The 27,597-nt window shown below is 41.2% G+C and overlaps 2 protein-coding genes across 4 annotated transcripts; one reads left to right on the forward strand and one right to left on the reverse strand.

Moving 5' to 3' along the window:
- Nucleotides 1-242: 242 nt before the first annotated feature.
- On the reverse strand, nt 243-9,822 carry pdcd10a (programmed cell death 10a). Its single transcript, XM_086261112.1, has 8 exons — nt 8,924-9,822; nt 7,148-7,341; nt 3,795-3,848; nt 3,473-3,590; nt 2,706-2,832; nt 1,862-1,940; nt 1,668-1,750; nt 243-1,231 (listed from the first exon to the last, which is right to left on the reverse strand). The coding sequence occupies exons 2-8, from the start codon at nt 7,235-7,237 to the stop codon at nt 1,084-1,086; spliced, it is 699 nt and encodes a 232-aa protein (XP_086117238.1). The 5' UTR covers nt 7,238-7,341; nt 8,924-9,822; the 3' UTR covers nt 243-1,083.
- Nucleotides 8,970-27,597, forward strand: serpini1 (serpin peptidase inhibitor, clade I (neuroserpin), member 1). 3 transcript variants are annotated; one of them, XM_086261109.1, is made up of 10 exons: nt 8,970-9,320; nt 9,870-10,065; nt 20,983-21,271; nt 22,334-22,564; nt 22,943-23,137; nt 25,155-25,359; nt 25,523-25,620; nt 26,306-26,392; nt 26,493-26,582; nt 26,712-27,597. In XM_086261109.1, the coding sequence occupies exons 3-10, from the start codon at nt 21,004-21,006 to the stop codon at nt 26,786-26,788; spliced, it is 1,251 nt and encodes a 416-aa protein (XP_086117235.1). In that variant the 5' UTR covers nt 8,970-9,320; nt 9,870-10,065; nt 20,983-21,003; the 3' UTR covers nt 26,789-27,597. The 3 variants fall into 3 exon arrangements, with proteins under 3 accessions (XP_086117235.1, XP_086117237.1, XP_086117236.1); XM_086261111.1 differs by having other exon boundaries at nt 8,980-8,997; XM_086261110.1 differs by lacking the exon at nt 8,970-9,320 and adding an exon at nt 9,444-9,600.

Below are 27,597 nucleotides of genomic sequence, written 5' to 3' on the forward strand. Positions count from 1 at the left end.
AGGAGCCAGCAGAGAGCCCAAAATAGCCCTCCACAAATCCACCATGGAAAATCCACTATTATACAGGGAGAAGAATGAAGTTGCTGGAATGGGAAGGAGAAAGAAAAAAAAAAAAAAAATTGGTACGGCTCTTAGTTCTGGGAGGAAAGAGGCGCAGTCGAAGAAAAGAGAACGCAAGGGCAACTGAGCGAAAATGAAGCACTCTCATACAACAATACAAATCTGAAGAGAGACCCACTTTTGGAAAAATCTTTCTCACACGTCAGAACTCTTTAATTTGCAAGAGGAAGAAGAAGAAGAAGAAAAGTGGTTTAACTCGTCATGACTTCTTTAAGAGTTCTCAAAGAAGTTCAGGTCCCTTCATTTTATTTTCACTGGCCTTGAAAACGTCATGAAAACTACAGAGTAGGAGTTGAACAGAAGGTGACAAAGAGACAATATGTTCATAATCAGAGACATCTGCGTAAACATGTGAAGGTTAAGTCGTCACTCATTTGAAATGAATTGAAATCTGCAGCTTTGGAGCAGTAATGCTCTAGCTGGAAACATTAAAATACAAGACAGCGAGAGAAGTCCAGTTAAGTATACATGTATATACACATGGCACATATAGATAATACCTATGGGGAGCTAAAGAAAAAGGGTTAGAATCAGTGGGCTTTTGGTCAGAACAAAATAACAAAAAACAAAACATTTAAAGATGGCATCTTGGTCTTTGGCAAATCAATCAAATTACAAATGACTACAAACCGTATTGGCTGGATATTAGTAATTGCCAAAATGATAACTTTTAAGGACTTATATGCAATTGCCAAACTTTTAAGGACAAGGGAAACACTGACATGATCTGAACAGAGTGGAAAATGCAGAGGGGAGCGTAGAAAATATTGACTTAAGAATCTGATAAAAGAACAACATTAAAGAGTAAAAAAAATCCCCAGCAATTACTGTCAGCCTGACGTGCTTTGAAACTCGAAACTACCTGATCTCCCCTCAGAGCCACAGAATTATAAATTATACAGCCCCCCCCCAAAAAAATAATAAAACACCTTTACAAATAAAAAGCCTTGTTTCGCCTGTCCTCTAATGAAAACGCTTCTCCTGTGTCTGCGCGCGTCTGTTCTTCGCGTCTTCTCGGGCTGCCGCCGCTGGGCCGCCAGTCTTGAAGGCCCGCATTATCATGTTGATTTGGTGGGTGAGCTGGTTGGCGCTGACAAACACATTTACTGCTCTGGAAACAACCGGAACAGAAAGACAAGGACACACGTGTCACTCACACGGGGAGAAAAAAAAACCCGAAAAGCGTGGCAACAATATTAGGATTGATCCGGGGAACACTTTGATCTGGCTGGAATAGAGAATGTCAGGCTTCAGAGAACACAAGCCAGGATGGATCCACAGGAAGTGGGTCAAGGGAATTATTCAGCATTGGTGGATTTGATGGTAGCGGGCCTGTGATCAAACAACCACCATTTACATGGGTGACAGTGGGTGTGCGCGTGAGCGTCTATGCAAACAGGCAAGGCGTGCAGGCGTGGGTGGGTGTGTACGACTAGTGAATGCGTTGGTGGCTATGTGTGCAGACACGAATGAGAAAAGGTTGAAGATGTGATGGAGAAAAAAAAAAAGAAAAGGGGTAAAAAAATACACTAGAAACAGTGTCTTACTTTCCATCTTTGAAGTAGGTTTTGAGAGTGTCACTGAAGCTCTTGGAGTATTTCACAAACTCTTTCTTCTGCTGTTCCACTACCTAACCAATAAATACAGACAGCCTTTCAGCTCCACTTATTTCACAGCAACTGTGTTTGTGCGCACAGGCACTTTTTTTTTTTTTCTTAAACTTACTAATGTATCCACTTACCCGTCTGTTCTGATGTTGGTATTTCCTTAAGACAGTATTAACAGTGTTTAGCAGCTCCTTGATGGCACTGGCAACATCTCTGCGGATGACACGCACAAGTGAGTCCATGTTAGAAAGAAAAAAAAAAAAATATAGAGAAATCTTCAAATCTGTCTGTTTTTATCAGGCACTGATACCCTGAAACTACAGTCCTTTGATCCAGCTCGTTGTCTCCCCTTTCTTCCCCCTGTTCTCACAAACACGCTCTCACCTTCAACTCTCTTTCTCTCTCTCTCTCCCTCTCCCCTCGCATGCACTTGAAATCTGCCGTTTCATAACTTTAATTTCTTAGCATTCCCTTTGAATTGATTTTATTTCTAAGCCCTCCGCTGGGTAAGTAACTTAAGCACTGACTCACTAAGAGTATTGAATTCCATCAAAATAATGGCAAAGTGGGCCAAGAAGATGAAACATCTCTCACTTTCTCTCTATAGCGTGCGTGCAGCGCGGCGGACAGGGACGTTAATAGTTTCGCCATCACTGCTGTGCACACTGCTCAACCTTTGAAAGGAATCTTACGGCTTAGAAACAAAGACATGCTCCGGTTGGCCAGTTGGAATAAAAGAAATGAGAGCTATGTAATGCCAGGCAGCGTCTTAGTGCATATAATGAAATATTAATTGGAGAACAGTTACTAAAAGCCAACTCTTTCACTTTTAATCAACCATCGAGATGTTGTAAGTCAAAAGGGCTTGCTTTCTGCTACTTTAATCACTTAATCTGATCGAAATTTTGCACGTAGTAGTGAACCTGATTTACGTCACACTGCAACACACGTGCACATTCACACACACAGCTGTCTTACTTGATGGTATGTAGCAAGCCCATTCGGTCATTGATCTCATCAGGCAGGGTGCTTAGGATGTGTTTCAGAGCTCGGGCCCTCTCGTTCAGCTCCTGGAACTCTGGCTCTTTCCTGTCAATCATCAACTCTGAAAAACACCGAGAGGAAGAGAACAAAAGACAGAGCTCAAACTCCTCGCAGCAATGGGCACGTCAGCAGTCGGCAGAACTCATGAAATTAATATTGGTGACGTGTTAAAAACCTATGTCTACAGTGCAAGTGTGAAAAATGAACACAGCATCAGGAGTATGTGTACATGCGTGTGCACTCACACACACACACAAAAACACACACATGTTAGGGACAGTAACGTGTTGAGTTTGTTAAGTGAAAAGCCGGATTAAGGTAGAACTTGGGATGTGCCATGGAGGAGGTACATTTAAAATTCATCCAGTGTGTGTGTGTGTGTGTGTGTGTGTGTGTGTGTGTGTGTGTGTGTGTGTGTGTGAGTGAATTCATTACTACCATCAATCACTGTACACTCGGCACAAGGAATTCAATTACAGACAGAAACAAGGGAACAACTGAAAGCAGACAGAGGGGTTGATTTGTGTGGAAACAGCTCCCCCCAGTGGATATCTGTGCTGCAGCAGCACAGGACTGGGCCGTCACAGAAACCAAAGAAAAACCAAGTTGGTATTCCCACAGCTTTCATCTTTAAGTGCACATTCTGGTCTACAGCAGAGTACAAAAAAAAAAAAACACCAAATAAAAGAAACCAAACCTACCCTGCATATCATCTCCAGCCATGCGAAGCAGAGACTCGTTATAGTTAATTTTTAACTTCTTCTTTTCCAATATTTTGACAACAACGTCCTGGGTAAGGCCCGGGGTCTCCTTCTCTGCCTTGAGACACACAAACATGCAGCTGCTGAGGACTCACAGTCACCCTTGGTGTTTTGCAAAAATAAAACTATAATCAAAGTTATAAATCACTAAGCTGCTGTAAAGAGGATTTACAAAGTGAAGGGTACAGGCAGAGTCGATACAAGAAGGATGGCAGTTTTGTCCATGAAATGCAAGCAAACAAACTTTAAGAGAAAACTTTACCTTTATAAAAGCTGTTCTCAAGGTCTGCGCTGCTGATAAATTGATCTTCTCCAACTGCAAGTTGTAATACACAAACACACAAGAATAAGCCAGCGGTAAAACTAACACTCACACAGCTTAGCTCTTACCATGGCCTTTTGTCTGTGCTGAAATGTAATTCTGTAAAAAGTACATGAAAGCTAAGGATCCCACCGTGTTAAAAGAGGACACCGTGATGCTGAGATGTGAAAATCCGTGTGGACTGAATTGGATTCTATTGTTAACCTCGAAAGAATCGAAGTACATTCAGTTTCTCTGAGCTGATATTTTGGCATTAGGCAGGTCTTTGCTTCTTCAGCTCCAGATCGCTGCTTGTTGGTTTGCGCACCGTGAAATCGATAGTTTTTCAATAAGATAATTTCATACTGTAAACAATAACACCTTGAAAGCACAGCAGAAAAACAATGAGAGCAATCAGGAGTGACAAAAGCTGAAATTAGCAAGTTGCAGAAACCAATTTAAGCCAGGGGATAACTTCCGAGTAGGTTTGTGTTACCCAGTAATTTGCTTAAAAAAAAATAATAATAATAATTTTTTTTTTTAAAAACCCCCAAAAAACAAAATGGGTTTTAAATTTTTGTTATGTTTACATGTACATTGTTTTAATTCCTCTTTATTTACCACAAATTCCTCCCCTTAATACTCAGAAGTCCACAAGCAAATGCTAAATAACAAAAGACATAAATGAAAGACATGATAATGGGCAAATAAAAAACAGCAGCGCACCAATATATCAGTGAAACATGGCTATTAGCTGATATTGGGGCTTTTGACTCCTTTTTTTTTCAGTTCAATGACTGAAAAATAATGTAAAGAGCTGAAAGATTTTATTTAATATGTTTGATTATTTTTTGCAAACAAAAGCAGCCTTTTTGGGCTTAAGGTCAAGGTCAAGTTTATTTATATAGCACATTTCAAACAGTCGATGCTGCACAAAGTGCTTAACAATATAAAAATGGCATTAAAAAGCAACAATGTAATACAATAATAACATTATAAAACAATAATAGGACAATAAAAGAATTAAAACAATAACTAAAACTATTTCAAATAAGACAAAAATGCTTGGGTCATAGTGTGTTAAAAGCCAGGGCATAAAAATGTGTCTTTAGTAATGATTTAAATTGTGTTTGTGCAGATTTAATAATTAGGGGGAGACTATTCCAAAGTCTGGGACCTGCCACAGAGAAGGATCTATCACCACGAGATTTGAGAAAAGTCCGTGGGATGGACAGCATTAATTTTGAGCTAGCTTAAAGGTGCAGGTAAATACAGGTGTTACTGACCTTGCCTTAAACAAAACAGAACCTTCATTAAACGACCTTAAACGCTTACCAGCCACTTTATTAGATACTCTCATTAAACTGCTCGATAATGCAAGTGTCTAATCAGCCAATCACATAACAGCAACTCATTGCATTGAGACATGAAGACTTGGCCAAGATGACTTGCTGAAGTTCAAACTGAGCATCAGAATGAGGAAAGAAAGGTAATTTAGGAGACTTTGACTATAGCATGATAATTGTTCCCAGAAAAGGCGGTCTAAGTATTTCAGAAACTGCTGATCTACTGACATTTTCCCAAACAACCATCTCTAAGGTTTACAGAAAATTCCCCCCCCTCCCCAGCTCCCACGCCAAAAAAAGAAAGAAATAAGACATATCCAGTGAGTGGCAGTTTCTGGGCAAAAACTGCCTTGTTTGTGTCAGAGGACACTGACCAGATTGCTTTGAGCTAAAGGGAACTCAACAATAACTCATAAGCACTTATTAAAAGGTGTGCAGAAGAGCAAAACAACAAACCTTGAAGCAGATGTGCTACACAGCAGAAGACCACACTGGGTACTACTCCTGTCAGCTAAGAACAGGAAACTGAGGCTCCAGTTCACACAAAACTGGTCAACATCAGATTGGAGAAAAAATGTTGCCTGCTTTGATGAGTCTCAATTTCTGCTACCACATTTGGATGGTAGGGTCAGAACAACATGAAAGCATGGATCCACCCTCCCCTGTATCAACAGTTCAGGCTGGTGGATATTAGCACCCTTGGTACCAACTAACATTGTTTTTTTGTTTTTTTTAATTCTTTATTTCTAAACTATTACTTCACGAAGGTGATTACAGGCATTAATTAACACAATTTACAAGGGAAAAACAAAATGAAAGAAAAAGAAAAAGAGAAAGAGAAAAAAACAACAACAACAAAAAACAGTCGGGAGTGACCAATTAGCTAGGTTGGTGGTTTCAAGCTTTGAGGAGAAGATCCGGCTTATGAGTATTGGCATATAGGACCCACTTATCCCAACACAAACGGAACCAACACACTCTGTCACTGACATAAGCTGTTACCTCCTCCATCCTATAAATCTCTACCATAATGACAAGGTCGGTATATCTTGCAAGGACCCTTTCTTAGTTATACCTTTCTTACTTGCAACAATTAAAGCTCTTAACAGACATGTATCATTTTTAGACCAGTTCTGCGGTATACAACCAAAAAAGTTTGTCTCCATGTCCCAACTAACATTGTTTAAACCCCACAGCCTACAGCCTACCTGAGTATTGTTGGTGCCCAGGTCCATCTCTTTGTAACCACAGTGTACCCATCTTCTGATAGTTACTTCCACCAGGATAGCACACCATGTTACTTGAACATGACCATAAGTTCTCTGTACTTGAATGGCCTCCACAAGAAATAGAAGTTAATCAAATAGAACACCTTCGGGAGGTGCTGCAATGGGAGATTCCCCTTATGGGTGTTTCCATGATCTTGTTGAATCTATGTCTTCAGAACTGCCTTAATTCTTTGTGTCAAAGTGTATCTGATGAATTATCTGGTGAGTGAATATCAAGACAAAATGGCTGTTGGGAAACAGATAAATTCCCCATTTTAAAAACTGTTTTCAACTCCTTTTCTGGGTCTTTAATGATAACAAAAGAAAAGAAAAAAAGACAATGGAAAAGTGTAACCTGTAATCGTGCAGGTGTGATACACAGAGATGCTTCACATGGATAAAAAAAACCCTTCAGAGATACTGACAGTCACTCAGATTTACCATCAGCTGAACAACATGAATAGTAGCAGCCTGCTCACTTCTCATTACCGCTCATTCTCCACCACTTGTTCTTGTTAACACTACCGTTTCCGTATTTCTATTCGGCTACACCATCAACTCTGCAACCTCACACAAAAGCCTTTCCACAGTTAAATACAACCCCAGCTTGAACTGACTATTTACCGAAAGTCTCATTCCAATTTTCTTCTAAGGTCACAAACTCTCTTTTTTTTTTTTTTTTTTTTTTTTAATTCTTTACCTCCTTAAAAACAGGAAACATCACGGTGTAGAGAGCCATCGGAGCCAGTGAGGCAGCAGCTGCATCATTCTTCATGTCTCCCATGGTCATCCTTGACCAATCGATGGACCCCTGTGCGTGCACTCGTCCACTGATGCCGGTTTCACTGCATTCAATCAGTCATGAAGACTGACAGAATGGGAGCAGACAAGGATCTAAAGAAGAAAAGAGCACGATGGGAGAACAAGCAGGGAAAGATGGATGGTAGTTGACAAAAACAACTGTGTAAGGGATTAAAAAAAAAAAAAAAAACTAGATAAATAAATAAAATGATCCATGTTTACAACCAGGCTAAATTTATCCTGTTTAAACATGTCTCTATTGTAGTGAGGAGGTAGAGAACTGGTTCCACAAAATTTCAACTGGAGCACTCTAATTCTATAAATTTTTGTGCAATTAAACAAGATCAAACCCCATGTTTACTTCTTCCAAGAAAGTCTTTCAGTCACAGATATGATCATTCCATAACAGCCACACCACTTAAAAGACTGTGCTTTACTGCTCCACTGGGTGCAATGCCGACAAAACAGGCACGAGTCACACCTGTACCAGAAAACCACGCTCTTCTGAAAATGACTGCCGCAATAAAGCAAGGCGGTGTGATAAATATACGACCTTGGTATTGGTTTTTAAGCTTGTTTTCCCCCCCAGACCAGGTTAGTCATAAATAATAACAAGAGGAAGATCCAGCACATCCTCTTTTGCAGGCCTGTATTCTGTCTCTTTTACTGTTGGTGACACAGGAATTCACAGGACCAGTTTTTGCTCACCTACATTGGCTCTATGTGACAATCTCCATTCGTACAACAAATCCCTAATTAAATAAGGCCTTTTTATACGAGCTCACTATTCACACGGGTGAATGAAACAAGAGCGAGACAAGTCGTCACCCTGTGACTTTCTGCCATAACTGAGAGTGCTCTTAGGTTTATCAGATGCTTGGTTCTGCCCTTTGGCACTCTCTCGTGCATAGAGAGTAAAACTGTAAACAGGTCCAGTGTGACATTATTATATCTGATAAGGATTTTAAACGGAGGTTTAATCAGTGTTTACAACAGCCATGGTTACAGGAAGGATTGCACTGGTTTCTAGTTATAAGGGATACGTCATATACAATTACATGTGCCAAAAAAGGTAACACTGCAGACTCTGTTACTTCCCTGAACCATAAATGACTAAGGTGTGGCAAATCTTAGTGCAGGCCAAGACAGAGAGGTAATGGTAGCATTTGGCACAGATATATGGAATGCAGACCAATCATTCAGTGTATGCCAGGACAAAAGGTTATTACAGCCCCTTCTGAGTCATTTGCATAGACTAATGTAGCTCTTCCTGGAAATAAAAAAGGGGGGAGAATAACAAAAAAGTGTTCAGAGCAGCATGAATATCTGGGGCCGTTTAAAACCACCGGGGTGGTTTGTTTGTTTTTTTAGAATTCTCTTTGAAATGACCCTTGGATCAAAGAGAGGCGTATTGCTCTGAAAAGGTTACGGTCATAACTCACTATTGACATTTATAAATCAAAGTATTATAATTTTTTTTGTTTGTTTTGAACTCCCTTATTTTGCCCTTTTCTGAAAGGGTACCGACCTCGCTGTAGTAGTCACTATATTTGAGGTTGCCCTGCTTCTCAGCTCCATCACAGGTCTTTTACCAGTTTATGTGGTGGTTAGCAGGCACGCCAAACTACATTAAAAATAAAATCCAAAGAGCTCAAACTTTCGGTACCAGCCTTACCTGATAAAAGATGGCTGCCAGTGATGAGAGAAGCGGCGGACCGTTGACCGGAAAACAGCAAATCACGTCTATAGGTAACGAACTAACGTTAGAACAGCAGCTTCGAGAGCAGGTGATTCAATCTGTTCTGTTAGCACTCCAGTTGCCTCCTTATGAAGTGCGACTAAATAAAGCTGAATGAAGGCGGGGACGTGTTGTTGAGTTATCTTCCCGTCTTGTTTTGGGTTACGTCTCGTTCAGGAAGTTTTATTGTCTAATAAAAGTGCAGACGAGAGCCAGGTTGGGCGGTGTTGGGAGCTGCCCGTTGGCGTCGCTCCAGGCTGTTTGTAGTTCTTCCTATGGACGCCCTCAATGTTTCGTTATTGCCGGGGACACCGAAATAGACTTCAATTCCCAGGTAATGGATTTTTAACCCTTAAGTCGAGTATGAGACGAATATTATCTGCGGTATGAGCGCACACATTTTAACCATGTTTAAGAAAACATAATATAATATTGATATGAATGTGTATATGCGTCTACAGTTAAGATTTGTGTCTACAATTAACATGACACGAATGATAAGGTAGCTAGCTATCAGAAGAACAAAATTAACGGTTTTCACGACGGTCAAGAGAGTTCGCTGCCAAAAAGCTAAAATATCGTCAGTTGCGCAGAAATACCAGGCTTAATTAAAGGTACGTTAATACTGACAGGATGCGGCTGTTAACAATTATTAGCATTGTGCGTTACTGCAGAACGTTGTTTGCTAGGGAAACTGTGCTAACCGCTAACCTCCAGGACCATTATTAAGCTGGAGGTTAGCTTTTACAAACAAAGAAACAAAACAGAGAGAGAGAGATGTGATACATCTTTGCTATTTCATAAAATAATCAAGAGGCTGTCGTCAGAATGGTCAAAAAATATGTTTGGAATGAGAGTAACTTGAAGCTTTACGGATTCACAGACATACAAGGAAGCTGGAGACAGTTACTATTTCACCTCACGCCTAAACTCTTTGATCAACGCTCATTGGACCAATCGGCGTGGAGTGGGCGGGGTCTGCGGCAAACGAAGAAACAGTGAGCTGCGGAGGAGAGCAGCAAAGAGAGAGACCGCACTTATTCATCCTTCCATCCCAACCAACCGTACGCCCTTTATCGGTAAGAACCGTTTCTGGCAATAATACATATAAATACATATCTATGGTTCAGTCACAACGCCGGTGCTGATTTATGTGAACCATATTGAGATAAGAAAACCGTAAGTGCTCAGCTTTTGCACGATAACAGAAGAATGTGATATTTCTGAGTTTTTCCACTGGAATTTCTGTTTATTAAGCTGTCAGGAATGAGTAGGTGTAATGGGGCATTTTATGGACGAGTGTAAAAGGATTATGATTGCTGTAATCAACATGTGTGGGCTTTTAATAGGGGGGGCGGGTGGAGACGCACATTGGAGCCAAACGTATTTTTTCCCAAGCCCACACTGATTAAAGCCGTTACCCGTGTGTCCACTACCCAGGGCTATTTAATTTTCATCGGTGGTGCATGGTTAAATTGTTGTAGTTCTTGTATGGGTTTTTTTTTTTTTTGTTTGTTTGTTTGTTTTTTGTTTTTGAACTGAAATCAGCTTCAGTCGATGTGTTGGGGCTCTTGTCCTTGAAATATAGGCAAAGGCGCATTGAGTGAATGTGTGTGAAATAACGAGGCAGATTGTAGTAGCTTGGTCCTGCCTTATCCCTACCCCACAGTAACACACATACACACCACTTGTTATTCCTTTAATGCAGATCTCTGTATATGAATGTGTGTGTACATGATGGCTTTGATGGCCATCGATAAGTCAAATGTATACCTACTGTCTGTTTTATTTATGTTAAATAGCAGTGGACAAAAGAAAGACGGAAAAATCTGGTCAAACATTGCAGTAAAAGATGGAATTATTGCAGTATGATTAGATTGCACTAAAACATTTATGATTTATTATTATTTTTTGGTTATTTTTCTCATGATATCACCTATTCTATGTGGCATTTATGTGAGTAGCAAAGCAAAAGTCCGCAATAAATATTTCAGCGTTCCTCTCTCATGTCTCATTCTCTCAATCCACCTCTCACATCTGCTTATCTCTGCCACTAAAACAGTGACTTTTCTAAATCCTCATTTAGGGAAACAGGAAAACAGAGTATCCTTTTAGGTCATAATCTCAATGTATTAATCCCATATGGATTTGAAGCACTGGTTAATCCCCGCTGATAGCCTGCTGTTTGCCCCCCTGTGCCTGCCTACGGTTTCAGCGCTAGCATACATGTGTGTGTGCGTGTGTGTTCTCTCTTTTCCCACAGAGTACTGCATTAATTGCATTTCAATAATTAAATGTCTTTCAAATCGTCCTAGCGAAACAAAATGAGAGAGGAGGGAAAAGTAAGTGCCTGGGTTTGAACGGCACAGCACGCCGAGCTGTGATTGCTTGTGTGTGCGAATGCTAACAAGAACCTTACAAATCTGTATGTGTGCAGGACTGCTGACGTGCATCTGTCAGCTACACGTGTGGCTGCGAGAATAAGGAGCAGTAAGTAAGATACTCTGTTTCCTCAAGCTGGGACCAAGCTTGCTATGTGCTGCCGTGTGAACCATAAGAAGAAGTTTAACATCTGTGTTCTGCAGTACGTGTCTTCGCCCCACAGTTACTGAGCACACTGTGCATGCAGTGCACTTGTGTGGTCTTTCTTCTGCCTTTTTTGTTCTGCGTAAAATAAACTCACAAACCGAAGCACGCTACCTGCATATACGCTTTCAAGCCGCAGGTTTGTCCCGAGTGTGCTCAGCGGCAGCAAATACACAGGATATTTAGCTTATATTTGGACAGATCTGAGGATGAGGGAGCAGAAATATTCCAAGAGAAAGCGGTCAGGTGAGGGGAAGATGTCAAAACAACGGAAATAGCTCATCTTAGATTTAGGTAGCAAAGCTGCCAAAAGCTGGCATCCCAAATTAAATGCATCCATGTTGGAAAGCATTGAAAACATAGAGGATCTTAACACCTAAAGCTACCTAAAATACTGAGGTATGCTTTTAAAAATTTGTAAACGATTTAAAAATTGTGTGTTTATCTGCAAGTGTGAGTATTGCATACAATTAAAGGGTTTTTAAAAAATTATTTTGTTTCATTTAACAAGTGTAATACGTACCTGTGTTTATACACTTGTACCCTGGAACTGATCTGTTGATTGATTTGTGATGCAAAGTGTAGAGGAGAGAGGATGAGTGCAAGTAGAAGATCTATCTGAGGAGGAAAATAAAATGGTGACAGTCATTTGATAACCCAATGCAAAACACATACTACTCACAAAGTAGACGGCTGCTTTTGCACCACTAGCTGTTCAGCAGGTACTAAGTGTAGACACAGGATGCATGACCTCACCTGGCTTGAATGCAGCCGTCATGAATGCACCTGTGCATTTCCTGCTATCATGTGTCTCCTCTGGAAAAAAAAAAAAAAAAAACAACAACAAGATTTTCGCATTGCCCAGCTTCTTTTCTTTTTTTTTACATCTGTAGTCAGAAGACTTTAACTCAAAATCAGTTTAATTTATTCCCTAAATGTTTACACCTGCAAGCTAACAGTTTCGAAACCTTCATTATCACTCTGCCTCTCGGCAGCCTCGTCACAGCTTTTTATTGAGGATCACCTGCCTTGTCTCTTTTTTCTTATCTCTGTTACCACCCCAGATATACGGGCACTGCTAGGTCTGTAAGTATTTGGACAACGACGCATGTTTTTTTTGTAGTTTTGCCTTGTTTTGTAAATCAAGCCATCAATATGGGATTAAAGTGCAGACTTTCAAAGCATTTTTTTTTTTTTAAGTTGCATTAAATGTGTTGAAATTTCGACTTTTTTTTCCCCAGAGATTACAAGATGATAATAAGACAAACTAATATAATTGTAAAAATCCCTTGCAGTCATCAAATGCTTCAGTTTCCCTTGAGATGCCAGGCCTGTACCGCCTTCAGTAACTAAAAGCTGCACTGTTGTGCCTGACCTGACCATTGAAGAATATCCAGTTTCACTGCCTTAAAAAAAAACCCTGGACTGCTTTTGCTTTGGATCATTATCAATTTATATTGTGAAGCGCTGTCCAATCAGTTTTGCAGCATTTAGCTGAATCTGAGCAGAGAGTATAGCGTCACCTCATCAATAAACAATAGCTGCCCAGCTCCACTGGAAGCCATATAGACCCATGTCATAACATTGCGTTGTTTGACAGATAATATGCATTTCCTTCCTTCTCCATACCATTCTCTTCTCATCATTCTGGTACAAGTTCATCTCGGTTTCATCTGTCCAAAGAATAATCTCCAGAGCTGTGTAGGCTGTTTCAGATATTTTCTGGTAAAGTCCAGTCTGGCCCTCTTGTTCTTCAGTGTAACCAGAGGTTTGCAGGTTGTTGTAAACTCTGTATTTACATTCTTAAAGGAGTCTCTTGATTGTAGACTTTGACAGTGACAGTCCGACCTCTTCAAGAATGTTCTTGACTTGGTTAGATGTTGTGAAGATGCTTAACCTAACCATAGAAATAAATCTGTCATCATAGTTGTCTTCTGTGGTCTTTCAGACCTTTTAATGCTGCTGAGCTGCTCAGTGCATTCATTGTTTATTATATTTAATATTCCACTGAAAAGCTACCAAATGCTATCGAATCAACTCTAGATTTCTCATTTTCTTAATTTGTAATAAAATAATTAGGGAGCACGCCTCACCTAACCATGAAACTGCTTGTCAGGAAATTGTCCAATTTACTTTGGACTCCCTGAAAATCGGCGACGGTGGATAAGAACGGCTGTAATCCATAAACAGCTAATAGAGTATTTTTGTTGAAAGTCTGACCTTCACTTACATCCTGAACGTTTTATTTAAAATACACTGTAGCAATGCACAGTCCCAAAGCTGCACAAAAATCGTGTCGTTGTCCAAACACTTACGAACGTGACTGTATGTGTACGCTTCCCCCACAGGACTAGTTGATAGTGACCTTTCCTATGCTGTAGACCATTTGAAAAAGCCTCCAGTCTTTTCACTTTTACCGCTGACCCCAAATAAAGGCCGATCCAATTACAACTCAAACCTTCTAAATGTGCTCCCACAGCACCAGAGGGGTGGGTGTGTGTGTGTGTGTGTGTGTGTGTGTGTGTGTGTGTGTGTGTGTGTGTGTGTGTGTGTGTGTGTGTGTGTGTGTGTGTCCTGATATGGACGAAGAAAAAGAGACACTGTTTGGTGTGCCAGGACAGAGCGTGGGGAGCAGTCAACCATCTTGCCATGCCGTGCAGGGGGCCGTGAGATATGACTGGCTCAGAGTCAGTGCTGCTAAGCTACCTCCATGCAGCTCCTCAGTACACCTCCTGCCACAATCATATTTGTCTGTCTGTTTTTATTTGTGTCTTCTCCTCTTTTGCTAATTTTCTACCAAAAAACGGTCCTTGTACCTCTCTGTGAGTGTGTGTCTGTGTCTGTGTATGTGCTTCTCCCTCTGGATGTCTCTGTTAGCAGGGATTAATAAAGAGTTGTTAACCTCTGTTTGCCCTCTGTGGAGTGTGCAGTGAGCATCTTGGGACTCCAGGCAGCTTCAATAGCACAGTGTGTCATTACTAACAAGGCACTGGATAAGCTAATGTTCTGACATTAGCCATGCACAGGCTACATTCAATCACATGGCAAACAAAAGTACCACGGGAATGGTTGTGAACTGCAGGGCCAGAATTAGAGTGGTGCTTAACCAAACTTAAGCATAAGTAGGTGCAATCAGCTTTGTTTAACAGTTACTAAATAACAGTGACTAATAAGGTGTTGCTACAGCACCGACTGCTGTGTCATCATTGTGGCTTGCACTCTCAATCATACATAACCCATCCTTCACTAATAATAATGCTATAAAAGCAGCAGACAGATTTAGGTAATCAGTCCTGAGCCTGTGGAAACAGAGTTTTCCTCTCCTCTGTATCCCTGTGTAATACAGCACAAATCTTCTGTTCACTTCTTAGTTACAGAAAGAATAACAATCTGTAACACATTTCACGCTCGATTACAATTTCATGTGATTGAGAAAACTTAATTCATTAAAATGACCCCTTTCCAAATTAAAAGCTATAAACGAGTTAATCCCAAAGTTGTTGGAGAGAAGATGATTTTTTTTTTTCACTCCCTTTCAAAAGCTAAACGAAAGAATTGCACAGAATAGAACCGAGCTGCTATTTGGATTTTAGTGTTCCTGTTAATTTGAGCTAAATCCTAACTAATTTAAAATATTGTGCACGTTAGCTGGGATTTTTGTGATTTGGTTCGTGTCACTGTCTTTTACTTTACCCCATTTTAGCATCATGTTGCCACTAATGTATACCACCTGGTGATAAAAGAAGTCTGAGTCATTAAATTGTAGCAGCTTTTTGTGTTATCATTCCTTTGAATATTAAATAACTCCCATCATATAAAATTTTTGCTGTTTTGTTTCATCCATTGCACATTATTCTTTTGTGAGTGCTTTAACATTTTCTGCTGCATTCATTTTAAGTAAACAGAGGTGAGCATGTACTTTTGCAAGGAAGATGATTGTGGTTTGAAGGGTTGGGTCCCTGAAAGGGCTTCTTTAGATAACATCTTTGCAGCCATTTAGCTGCAGTTAGCTGCTTGGTTAGATGGGAGCAGGGGGCGTGAGCAGACCAGACAGTTTGATTGATGAATTGGATGAAATTTATTGTGCGCTGTAATGGAAGTCTCTTCCCTCACCACAGGAGTTTAGTGCTCTTTGACTGCAATGGGCTCCACCAGCAGTGGGCTTTATTGCAGCCCTCCCTATGTAAATATTTCCTTGTCCTTGGGATTCTTCACATGAGCGGTTGAGCAACAGGTACTCATTAAGCTGGCAAAATAGACGCTCACAGAGACACGAGCGGTTTAAGATTGATGATGCCCGTTCTATGGAAGTGTAATTGTTTTTAATGCGGGCATGCATGCTTCTTTTGGCATCTGGCTTAATTCAAATCCATGTAAACTGCAGCTTCTATGGCACCTCTAGGGAAAAGTTTAAATTCATGAATGATAATCAGACGCCATTATCTCCATACTGCAAAGGCCTTTATAAGCTAAACATATTCATGGTGAAATGGCCTGTATTTGTATAGCGCTTTTACTAGTCCCTAAGGACCCCAAAGTGCTTTACACAACCAGTCATCCACCCATTCACACACACATTCACACACTGGTGATGGCAAGCTACATTGTAACCACAGCCACACTGGGGCGCACTGACAGAGGCGAGGCTGCCGGACACTGGCGCCACCGGGCCCACTGACCACCACCAGTAGGCAACGGGTGAAGTGTCTTGCCCAAGGACACAACGACCGAGACTGTCCAAGCCGGGGCTCGAACCGGCAACCTTCCGATTACAAGGCGAACTCCCAACTCTTGAGCCACAATCGCCCCAAATCACACCAGATCGCCCCTGCCAGTCTAAACAGATCATCCGTTGCAGAAATTCAAGGTTTTTCTGGGCCACAGATGATCATAGACATCATTCTCTGCAGTCCCCCCCCCCAAGGAATAGGCCTTGATGAAACGGGTTGTTAGCATTTTCACAGAACTTATCAAAGCTTCAGCAGTTTGGAGTGTACTTGGAGCCAAAGTGAAGTAGAGTGCTGAGATTTGAAGCGTGCCTAAGCAGGAGGCACAGTTGGAGGACTTTGCTGCAGCTCCTTGTTTCCAGGGGAAAGTGGAGAAAAACAGCAGAAGTTTTCCTTGTTTTTGCAAAATAACCAGCTGCAGTCAGTGCGTGTGTGCGTGCGTGCGTGTGTGTGTGTGTGTGTTTGTACCAAACAGTTTTACGTGACAGAACTGTAACTGGTGCGCAGAGTTCTTGCAAAGAGACGAGGTTAGTGAAGACCGAAATTGCTGAACAGATTCATAAAATGTATATCTGCCTAAACAGAAGGAGAAAGAGAGGGTAGAGGGAAAAAAAATCTGAGGACTTGTCTCCTGGCAAAATGAAAAATGTCCATCACTTGTAGTTGCCGTAGAAACCTTGTCTTGGAATTGCATGTGGAAACGTGTGTGTGTGTGTGTGTGGATTTGAACAGTGAATGAGGATGTTCATGTTTAATAAATTCCTCCGGTCTCCGAAGCGTGCCACCTCAAGGTGTTGGGTTTAAATGGCAGTAAGGATTAACCTACGTGCTGTGATTTTGGGTGACGTCATGCTTTAATTGTGGAAATGTCAACTGCCGATCTGTTTTGTCTGAGAATTAGGATTACACTGAGAGATTAAAGGCTGCCTTTAAAGGCCACAGAGTTTAATTGCACAGAATTAATTCAGTTATCAGGATTAAAGTCTTGCAACTTAAACCATAAAGGATTTTCTGACATATTAGGTTCTTTCAGTCACGAGAGGACATTATGTGTAGCTGGGTGTTGTCTTTCCTGGATTACCTGGGTGGCATGCTGGGAGACCCACTTGAGAAGATCAGCGCCGAAGTTGGTCTCATAGTCGTCAGTGGTTAAAATGGAAGAGTGTGGGATCCTCAGCCGAAAAAGGTCAGAATGGTGTCGATGTTACAAGTAAAAAGCCAGCCACCCATGGTGTTATTATCCACTCACACATGCACACTTGTATGCAGACACACACACAATGAGGTGCGCGCACAATTGCACTCTACACTGCTTTCCCCGACTTTACTGCATGGCTGGATCTTTCCTTACAGAAAACAAGGCTGACTGTCTGAGGAAAGTTCAGCTCCCACAGCTCAGAAGGTCAGGAACATTATCTCCACTTACATCTGTGCCAGCCGCCCCCTCCTTTCCCTCGGCCCCTTATACTTTCTCTGGACTTCTCTGCTCTCTGTAGTGTCAGACTTACAGCATGATATCTGAGAACAGGTGTGCATGTAACGAATGGTGTAATTAACAAATACATCAGCGTCGAGCCTTCAAGGAGTCATTTAATCTTTTTTTTTTTAAGTCTATTTGAAGTTGATGTTCAAGGCCGTACCCACCGTTTATATACAGCTAGTTTAATGCATTTATTTCTTTTCACATTTTGGTGTTTTCACTCTGCATTTGTTGACCATAATGAATGAAAACATTAAAGGATAATGGTAGAGTCACTGTCACCAAATCCAATGAAAGCACACAAACCAACAGCCTGTCAGTGTGCATGTCGGCCTGGAGCACATTCGTTTTAACTGAAAATGTAAAACAAAAAGCAAAAAGTCACATTCTTCAAACCCGCTGGGCAAAGGTTGCTTAAATAGGAGTAAATTGTGAATCGGCTGGGGACTATTTTTAGCTGTGGACTAATATGTGTTTCTTGCTCTAGGGTGACAGTGCGTGTGGTATTGAGACAAAATAAGTAAACAACAGTGTCCATGTTGACTTTAGTGAAGCAGCATGTTACTGGATATGATTGTGTGGCTCGTTGATGGGTTTTTAATAGGTTTGGGAGCGTTGGGACACTATAATGAGCTGTATTAGGCTTTGGTTACACAGGCAATCAGCAGTGTCTTTTTAGGGTCAGCTAATGGTTAATTCATTGACTCTCAGCTGGCAACTGTGATATTTTAAATATGATCAAGGCAATCAGATTGTATACTAAAACTGCAAACACCTAACCAATTAATATTGTGTCTGCATGCCTAAATGCATTGAGTTGCTGCCATGTGATTGGCTGAACAGGTGTACCTAATAAAGTCTCCTCTGAGTGTATTACTTGGTTACATGGAGAGCAAAGTGTAAGTGACAAGGGATTCTGGAGGTGACTGCGTGTGAAGGAAAATTGGAAAGTCAAATAAATTTCCATTTGCTCAGACTGATGGATGCAAATCCACCAGGCTTCATGGTCCCTGCAATGCCAGAGTACAAGACAAGTTCTCGACTGTCACCTGAGAAGGAAGTGACATGTGGTGGTGTGCAATTTGCAACAGGAATGAGAGCAACAGTACGGTGTAAAATATAAGCAGGCACGTTCAACTGTACTGGTTTAATCTGGGGTGTTACTTGAAGGTTGAGGCTAGCGATTTTTGTTCATTTATTTCCATTATTTAAGTCTTTCAGTACTCTCTGATTTTCCTTTTCTGTGAAACTCACTCTCTTCTCTGCCTCTTTCTTCTTTTGATGGTTTAAATCTTTTAAAAGAACGCTTGTGTTCTTTTTATTTTTCTAAACCAAAGAAAAGTTACTCTTTTTTCCTTTTCCCCCCTCTGTGAGCTGTTTTTACCGTCAGATTGTGAGTAAAAGAAATAGTATTACAGGAACATGTTGATCCACTGTGATCAGGTAGCTGTTGGATCACAGTGGAGGACTGTGGTACATGAAGCATGCAGCAGATACAGTAAAGTGCATATAACAGTGTAGCAGGGCTGGACCGGTTCATTTCAGGAAGGTAGATTGTTTGCCACATGCCAGAGCAGAGCAGAGGAAAGAACAGGATGCAGCAGAGTGGGGCACTAATTTTCTGGCTGCTGCCCATTGTTTATGCTGTTGACACTCAGGTACATTGTCACCACCAACACCTGCCATCTCGCACGTGCAGCCAGCAGATTCCAGCCGGGCTGCTAATTGAACCCTTTATACAACCTATAATAGTAACAGCACAACAGAGAGACAAACAGCAAAACAAATGCTCTCTATCTCACGCGCCCTGCACCTGATAACTTCCTCCATGTTTATGGAAATGATCACTCGATTTTTTTTTTTCTGTTTGGCCAGCAAAAAACAATGTTGCTTGGCAACAAGAGCGCCACTGTGTGTGTGTGTGTGTGTGTGTGTGTGTGTGTGCGCGCGTGCGCGCATACTCCCCATCAATCTGGGGATGTAAAGAGAGAGGGAGAGAGGAAAGGAGTGGTGAGGACAGGATTAAATATGGATAAGAGCAAGAGGGGAAAAGAGGGCCAGAACTGTTGGCATGGCAAGATAAGGGGAAGGATGGAGGATGGGGGGAAGGTAAAGGCCTTTTTCCAAGTCACTTACTCTCCACAAACGGAAAGAAAATTGCCCGTTCACATCAGAAACCTTCAAAACGCACAGAGCAAAGCATGTTTTAAAGGAAAGAAGCTGATTTTACTCAAGATGATAAGAATGGCCATGAAATATTTAGAAGTTCATTTAGCGGATGTGCTCTGAATAGCAGTACTCGCTGTAGTCAGCTTCACACATGTACTGTATGTGTCATGGCCTCTTTTGTTCTTTTTCATACATTTTAACAGTATTTTTCCATTTCTCGGATGACTTCTGCTACCATGTAACACTGAACATCATGATATCTACTGTACATCTTAGGATAATGATACATTACCTTTGCAAGAGTCCTACTGCTTCTTATAGCGCTTTTGGTCGATTTAATTTAGAAGCAGGTATAAACTTCCTGTAGCACCTCAGCTCTGACTGTTACACTGAATGTTACAGTAACATCATAGTATAAAACATTTTTCTAGAGTAAGGAAGTGTTTTTGTAGATTACAGTGCATGCGATGTCTAGCTGACAGTACTTTACTGTGATTTAAGGAGGAGGGAATTTGGCACAGTGAGTATTTGTATACATGTATTTTTTTTTATTCCCCTGTAAAATTAAAATGGGCAGACTGGTTGATTGACAGATGTTTTCTAACTCTCTCTCGTCCTATTCATCATCCTACATCTCTACTGTGTCTTTCATCTCTGTCTGTCTCTTCCAAAAATCCTCTTGTCCTTCATCTCCCCCGCTCAGTAATCTTTTTTGCTTTATCACATTATCTCTCCTGCGTGTTGTTGTCTCTACCTTTGCCTCTCTGTCCCATCTAAACTCTACTTTTGACCACATTTCTTATTCCTAATAATTTTCTCTCATCTATATGTCTGCATCCTCCTTTTTTCCATCCTTCCATATATCTTTGGCTCTCTCCATCTATATTTCAAACATATTGTTCAACTTAATTGCCTCTCCTTCTTTTTTCCTTCTACCTTGCTCCTCTTATCCCACCGTTCTCTCAATCTTCATAATAAATTTCTCATCTTTCTTTTTCTTTCAATCCACTGCATACCCGCCCTCTTTCACTCAGCCCTCTGTGGTCTGTGCTGCGATGTTGATCCTGGACGTTTTGTCCCCGCTCCTCCTCCTCTCCATCCTGTTGCCGGGCTACGGTTGCCGTGCGGCTGACATTCCAGAGGACACTACATCAGAGTTCTCGGTCAGACTGTACCAAAGGCTGCAGGCAGCAGGGGGTCAAGACAACATCATTTTCTCCCCGCTGAGCGTGGCCGTGGCCCTGGGCATGGTGGAGCTGGGAGCCAGGGGGGCTTCACTAGAGGAGATACGACAGGCTGTCGGATTCAGCCATCTGCTGCCAGGTGAAACGTGTTTATAAGCAGCAGTTCACACACACACGTCAAGGTCAGGAGTAAGTGAGTGGAGATGAGTCTTTGACACAACAAATGCAAATGTATTTCTTTACACAAGAGGAGTAGGATTCAGGGGCTCTCCTTCTCTTATACACCTTTATACACATGAACGATTGAAACAGTTATATATTGTATTGTATATCTATTGCTATGGTGCAAAAATAATATATTATAGAATAGAATATTATTTATAAGCTGAAGTTGTTTTTTTACTCTATGTTACCACTCAAAGCTCTTACTACAAGCCTCAGTCAACCATTTATGCGTTCTTTGAACCTAACATTCATTTACACTCTGATGGATGGATCGGAGGTAACTCTGGGTTCAGTGTCTTCCCGTCCATCCATCCATTTTCTTCCGCTTATCCAATTCAGGGTCACAGGGGAAGGCTGGAGCCTGTCCCACCTGTCATAGGGCGAGAGGCGGGGTACACCCTGGACAGGTCGCTAATCTATCGCGTTGCTGGAGAAGGCATGGATCAAACCACTGACCCTCCAAATAGTGGACGACCCGCTCCACCGACTGAGTCATAGCCTCCCCTGGGTGGGGGATGGGGAGAGGTTCACCGGAAAGATTGGATCAATAATTTAAGGAGAAAATTTGTCAAAATAAGATAAAATAATTTGGGGGTTTTATTCGTTATAGTACATAATAGAATTAAAAGATTCAGAGGACCTGGACACAAGAGATGAAGTGATATTGATAGGCTATGATCTGTGGACCTTCAGACATCGCATTTAAAATAAATAAGGTTTTGTAGTGTAACTCACAGGAACCGTTGTTGGTAAAAAGATTTTTAAAATGCCTCCATTTTCTCTGTGATGAAGCGTTTTTAAGATGGACTGGTGCAAAGAGGAAAACTGCCCTCTATGGGTCGGACAAATTTTAAAAAATCTTGGATTTTTAGAATATGTATTTTTTCAAATGATCTTGTATAACAGCACATGTGATGCTCAAAGCTTTTAAATAATGTCTAAAGTAAGAACGTGTGTCTGTCCTTTTGTTCTCCAGGTGTCGAGTTCTCCTTGCTCCAGAACCTGACAGCGGCCCTGTTGGATGATGACAGCCACTATGTGATCCGATTTGCCAACAGCCTGTTTTTGCAGGAAGATGTCACCTTTAACCCAGAGTTTCTGCATTTGATGAAGAAGTACTTCCGAGCTGACGTGGAAACGGTTGACTTCAGCGAATCGTCTGCCGTGGCTGAGCAGATCAACAAATGGGTGGAGAATCACACCGACAGTAAGTTACAGAGAGAGGGAAAAAGTGGGGATGCTGTTAAAGAGACTGAATGAATGCATACTGATAGATATACAGCTATCCTCTGTTAAAATCTGCCTGATGTTTAGGAGTCTGGAGTAATGGATTTAAACATACAGCAATGGTAGTAGCCTCCATGCACGTTGCTAACCAAGAGCATGGTGTATGCGTGCACCTTCTTCTTCAGACAACAACAATCCGATTATGAGCTGCTGACATGGTACATTGTCAAAGCAGTTGCAACACCTTGGTTTTTGTGTAATTGCATCCACATGCTAAAAACCACCTCAGTAGGGGGCTATCTTAGCGCTAATGGAAACCAAGGTGTTTTAAACAAAGCGTACAAATTGCTCCCTCCAGGTAAAATCCGGGCTCTGCTCTCAGCCGATGACTTCAGCAGCGTGACCCGTCTGACCCTGGTGAACGCAGTTTATTTCAGAGGCTCCTGGAAAAACCAGTTCAGGCCGGAGAACACCAGGACCTTTTCCTTCAGCAGAGATGACGGCTCTGAAGTCCAGACACTCATGATGTACCAGCAGGGAGACTTCTACTATGGTAGGAAAGAACAGTGTATGTGTGTGTGTTTGCAGTTTTAGATTTGTACTCGTGGCATTTTCTCCGCAGGCCTTGATTTTCAGCTCATATTTCCTGAGGTTATGTAAAATGTTAATCTTTGTTGCAAAATATTCATATGTCATGTCGAGTGTTATTCCCTGAAATAGGCTCCTGTTTTCAGCTCGGTTAAAATTCTGTTCACTCGCACAGACACCGCTGGTACGTCCTTTCAACTTAGTGGAGGTTTTGAAAGCTTTTCGTGTCAGAAATATCAGCACTTAATTGTCACAGTCTGTGCTAAGCTGTGCGCTACTATATTAGTTTTGAAGGTACAAATAAAGGGAGGCTTTTGCTTTGTTTTCTTTTTAAGTGTGTTGATTTCTTTTCTTTTTTTTTTTGTTGTTCAGCATATGTCCTTTTTTCTTTTCTGTTAGCCTCTGGAGGATGTTTTATCTGTGTCTAGTTCTAATACCATTAAAGTAACCCAAACTTTTATATTCCTTTTTTTTTTTTTTTTTTTTGCTTAAATGTAATGATCTGCAGAAATCTGATTAGACTTTTTGACTTCTGTTATTAAGTCTTTGTCATTAAGTTGCAACATGCACACTGTTTTGCACAATGCAGTAGTAATTTTTTTGTAACCAAGTTGTGATGTTACAGTTTAGTTATTATGTAACTAAATCGACGTAGGTGCCATTGGTTTATTCTCTGGATCTATGCTGTCTTTAAGTTCCAGAGCTTAGATGTACTGTACACGGTAAATTTCTGTTTTGCTGGGAGATGCAATACTGCACAGAACCCTGCAGTTTGTCTGCTGTGCTGTTACATGTGACTGACTCTCGTCTGTTTCTTCCGCATCCTTCTTAATGTGCCGTACTGCCAAAAACAGTCGCATCACAGTCTTATGGCTCTGCTGCAAACGCTGGTGCATTTCAGTTATTTTGGTCCCGTCTGTGTACGACTGCAGCGAGGATGCTCGCGCACACCTACATTCACACATGCTCACATACACAGGATCAAGGAAATTTGTGCATGTGTGAATGGGTGTGGATATGGCGTATTTGAGAGCTGCAAAACAAGGACAGGTCCTTAGGGAAATGGTTGCTTTCTGCAGCACGATCCACAGAGTGTGATTGTGCATTATGAAGCGAAATCATATTGGTTAAGTAAAATGTTTCGGGAGGCCACATTATCTGCTGCGTGGCTGCTTCCCTAACAGCAAGAATGCTCACTTAATGAAGGGTGTTCAGTCTTTTTGTTGTAATTTTCCCCTTTAAAGCAGCTTCAAAAGAAGATTTGTGTGCAAAGAATGGGATCAAATTCTTCATAGACTTTATCTTATACTCCAAAATCTAAGCAGCATGTTCAGATTGAACTCTTTACCCCTTAAAAGCCTACTAGGAATTACCCCTGAAGCCAATTTCTGTCATATTTCAGGCTTATAAAACAAAATGACTGGGTGTGCATTAGAAGTTAGTGAGGGTGGTCTCTGCTATGCAGCTACACATCTTTATTGATATAAACTGAGGTGTTTTTGTTTCACTATTGTTTTTTACCGCTATACTTTACAGGCTTACTTGGTTTAATTTCCACCTGCAGAAAGTCATGATCATATTTGTGCGGCGGGGGGGGGCATTTAACTGAAAGACATAGTCAAACACACTCACTTTCACTGCATAACTGAATTTTTCTTGGGCTTTCAACAGGGTGCTGTTAGTACTAGGCGACTACATACAGTATACAATGGATGTAATCCATTTTCACACAAAGTGTAAGCAAAGCCTTTGAAGTTAAGCGTCAGTGGTTTTTAATTAAAGCATTGGGGGAAATGACCACACGCACTCTGTAATCAATACAGCCAATCATTGCGCCTCAGCGTGCTTCCATTTGTAAATGTTCCTCCTCAGTGAACTTCACAAACCCATTACAGGGGGCCACCAGCACATACAATATGAGCGTGCAAGCTTTTGCATATATCCATCAATACCCACAGATTTGTATGTTTCCTCCCTATCAGGCGAATTCAGTGACGGCTCACAGGAGGCCGGCGGTGTGTACCAGGTGTTGGAAATGCCCTACGAGGGAGAGGACATGTCCATGATGATCGTTCTTCCTCGGCAGGAAGTACCTCTGGCCTCCCTGGAGCCCATCATTAAAGCGCCGCTGCTGGAGGAGTGGGCTAACAATGTCAAACGACAGAAGGTGGAAGTCTACCTACCGAGGTGAGACTTTTATATATGTGCAAGTCCACTCACCACCTCTCACTTATGTTGTGGTATGTTTCGCTAGCTTCATCTGTCACCTTTGCGCCTTTAGACCATTTACATTATATAGTCCCCTTTTTGAATCCCAAACTCAACTCTAAGTCAAACCTCACCTGTTCAGGTTTAAGGTGGAGCAGAAGATCGATCTGAAGGACACTCTGCAGGAACTGGGAATAAAGAACATCTTCACCAACAATGCTGATCTCTCTGCCATGACAGGTGAGGCATAAAAATGAAGCGCATAAACTTCTAAAACGCTTCAGTATGTAACATTTAATACTTGTTCTTCTGGGGAGCAGTGAAATAGCCTTCAGTACTTTCCAAGGTAACCAAGGTAACTGGCACTGAGTGGGCAGGTCAGAGCTGTCACGTCATCTGTTAAAAATAGATGCACAGAGTGAGACAGGTAGATCCACAGAGGCAAAGAAATAGGGACATAAATATGTCAGGGTAAATAACGTGGACACATAAGTAATATTCAGCTAAATTGATAACTACTTAATATTTGAAACAACTTTATAATGTCAGTTTCCCTCAGGATTATCAATCTAGCTCAAGACCGCTTGTTCTTATCAGGTGGAGTTGGTGATGTATAGTGAAACAGAGTAGGCAGTACTGAATTCGGGCACATCTTGCACTTGCTAACACTTCCTCAGCCAAATATCTACTCAGAGGACACGCTCTGTTCAGACAGGCTGGTAGATAACTGGGGGCAATGTTAAAAAGCAATCATTGGCTAAAGAATAGTTTCTAACCAATGCTTGTGACTTGATGTGACCCATATGTTTGGCTTGCAATCCTGATTCAGTCAGTAACAGGATATATTCTAGACCTCAGCATAGATATGCATACATCTTATAAAGAAAAGGCGATGTGCTGTGTTTTTTCTGTGTACATTATCCAGATGTTGAGGATCTGTACATTGGGAAAGCGGTGCAGAAGGCCTACCTGGAGGTGACAGAGGAGGGGGCAGAGGGAGCTGTTGGTTCAGGTATATTTTTGTGTTTTAGTCCACACATGACTAAATGCATGGCATTTTGTTGTGTATAAATGTTGATGTTTTTTTTTATTTTTATTTCCCCGTGTCTTAGGAATGATTGCCCTGACCAGGACTCTGGTCCTGTACCCACAGGTCATGGCTGATCACCCATTCTTCTTCATTATCAGAAACAGGAGAACAGGTGCGTTAATCTCTGTGTGGAAAATACGAGTAATCTGTGGTTTGTGCGTCTATGCATCACCTACAAAATACATATTTTAAGTAAGCTGGTACATATAAGGGATACGTTTTTGTTTTTGTCTTCCTCCAGGGTCCATCCTCTTCATGGGCAGAGTCATGACTCCTGAGATCATCGATCCCAACGACCATGACTTTGACTCCATGTAACTGTGACATGAGGTCACACAGTCTCAGCCAATCAGATCCTGACGTCATAAATGCTACCTATCTTGTGTCACCATCTTCAGCTGTGTTTTATACTCTTTATGGAAAAAAAATAGATCTATAAGCTGAATATTATATGATATATTATATATTGAAACATGACATTTGACACGTTACGTGGCTGTGTTTTGATACTGGGAGCTTTAAATTCCTGGATAGAGACGTGCAGAAAGAGGAAGCTGTAAATATTCTCTAGTAAAGTAGGGTTTGTATGTATGTGAGCTGGAAGTACACCTGGGATGTAATTCGTGCACAACCCTTTTAAGTTCAGCAGCTTAATACTCACTCACACTCATGCCCACAAAATGCACAAAACCCTTCCTCTTTGGAAATATTTACTTTAACTTACATCCCTGTACATTTGACATTGTGTTCTATATACATATATATGCTCAATATTTATTGCAGAATAAACATGTGCAAACACTTTGTCCTTATATGATAAATCTTAGTAATATATCTGTTCCAGACAGTATTGAGACATTTTTACACTGTAGGCACATGGCTACACTGCTAATGAACTAATATGCCTTATCACATCAGAGTGGTTGATTAAGACCCAGCTGGGCGTCTTAAAGCTTGCTAAAGCGGTTGCTTTAGAGAGTGACTGGAGCATGCAGGTGCGCTGAACAAGATCTGCTGCACTGCTTTGGATGTACATACAGGGAGAAACAGTAACACCAGCTGTATTGAGTATTTTATTCAATAAAAACATGAATGTGTTCCCATCAAAATGTACCACTTTCTTTGTG

Source organism: Aulonocara sp. 'chitande type north' Nkhata Bay, linkage group LG14 (assembly GCF_057382095.1).
Source record: "Aulonocara sp. 'chitande type north' Nkhata Bay isolate Kocher_YH1m ecotype deep benthic linkage group LG14, A_spYH_male_GT1.1, whole genome shotgun sequence".
NCBI lineage: Eukaryota > Metazoa > Chordata > Actinopteri > Cichliformes > Cichlidae > Aulonocara > Aulonocara sp. 'chitande type north' Nkhata Bay.